Source organism: Dipodomys ordii, unplaced genomic scaffold (assembly GCF_000151885.1).
Source record: "Dipodomys ordii isolate 6190 unplaced genomic scaffold, Dord_2.0 Scaffold472, whole genome shotgun sequence".
Classification (NCBI taxonomy): Eukaryota; Metazoa; Chordata; class Mammalia; order Rodentia; family Heteromyidae; genus Dipodomys; species Dipodomys ordii.
This window is the reverse complement of record NW_012267688.1, coordinates 1,019-2,037: the sequence shown is the minus strand read 5'-3', so window position 1 is coordinate 2,037 and position 1,019 is coordinate 1,019. Positions and strand designations below refer to the sequence as shown.

At 55.7% G+C, this 1,019-nt stretch overlaps 1 protein-coding gene across 1 annotated transcript in view; it reads left to right on the top strand.

Moving 5' to 3' along the window:
- Positions 1-1,019, top strand: part of LOC106001834 (mucin-2-like) — a gene marked incomplete at its 3' end in the record, with an annotated part of 19,114 nt that overhangs the window by 17,801 nt on the left and 294 nt on the right. Inside the window, exon 7 of the mRNA XM_013036797.1 lies at positions 357-771. Within this exon, the coding sequence (XP_012892251.1) occupies positions 357-771 (415 nt within the window). The remainder of the gene's footprint in view (positions 1-356; positions 772-1,019) is intronic.

The window sequence follows — 1,019 nt, the reverse complement described above, 5'->3', positions numbered from 1 at the left end:
CTGGAGTGGAGATCACCAGCATGTCTTCTGTCCCGTACAAGAGCAATTCTGCAGAAATCACCACCACTGTCCACACAAGCATTCCTGAATCTGGCGTCCACAGCACGAGCGCATGGGACACGTCAGGCACGGCCCCAGCCACCAGCATCCTCCACACTGCATCCCAGACCCTGCCCCACTCACACAGCACTCTGCAATCAAGCTCATCCCCTGAAGTCCTGTTCTCCTCACAAACTCCAGCTAGGCCACATCTGAAATCCACTGGGACCCTGACACCTGCCAGACCCACAGCTTCATCTTCTCCTGCTCCTTCGTCCCCTGCATCCGTCACTCCACTCCTCACCTCCAGTCTCCAGGTCACCATTGAGCAAATGGACACAGGATCAACACCTGTGAGCACCTGGACTGCAAGTCACATCTCAGCTACCTCCTGGGTCTCCTCAGGTCTCCGCACAAGTCCAACATCTTCAGACACAGCAGTCCACACTGTGGAAGACTCCAGTTCTCTCCCCGAAACGTACTTTGCCACCTCGGCCTCCTCAGAACTTCCTGTGACCACAGCAGAAGAGAGAACGCCCTCCATCACTGGGGTCATCAGAGTCTCCACACAAATACCAACATCCTCTAAGACAAGAGAGATGGTCACCCAGACAGCTTCCTCCTGGACCACAGAACTGACCCACACCAGCATTTCTGAGGAGCACAGCTCAAACATGGACACCACTGCTGGCATCTATGATGCCACAACCAGCTCCTCCCCTGAGCAATCCAGTACAGGCTTCTTCTCTGCTCCAACGCTCCCTCCCAGCATCCCTCCATCCACAGTCATGGCTCACAGAACCACTGAATGGGAAAAGAATGTGATCTCTTCCTCCTCCTACATGCCAGCATTGGCAGAAATCACCACCACTATCCCCACACAGCTTCCTGCATCTGCATCTCACAGCACGCATGCCTGGGACACGGCAGCCATGGCCTCAGCCACCAGCATCCTCCCCACTGCATCCCAGACCCTGCCC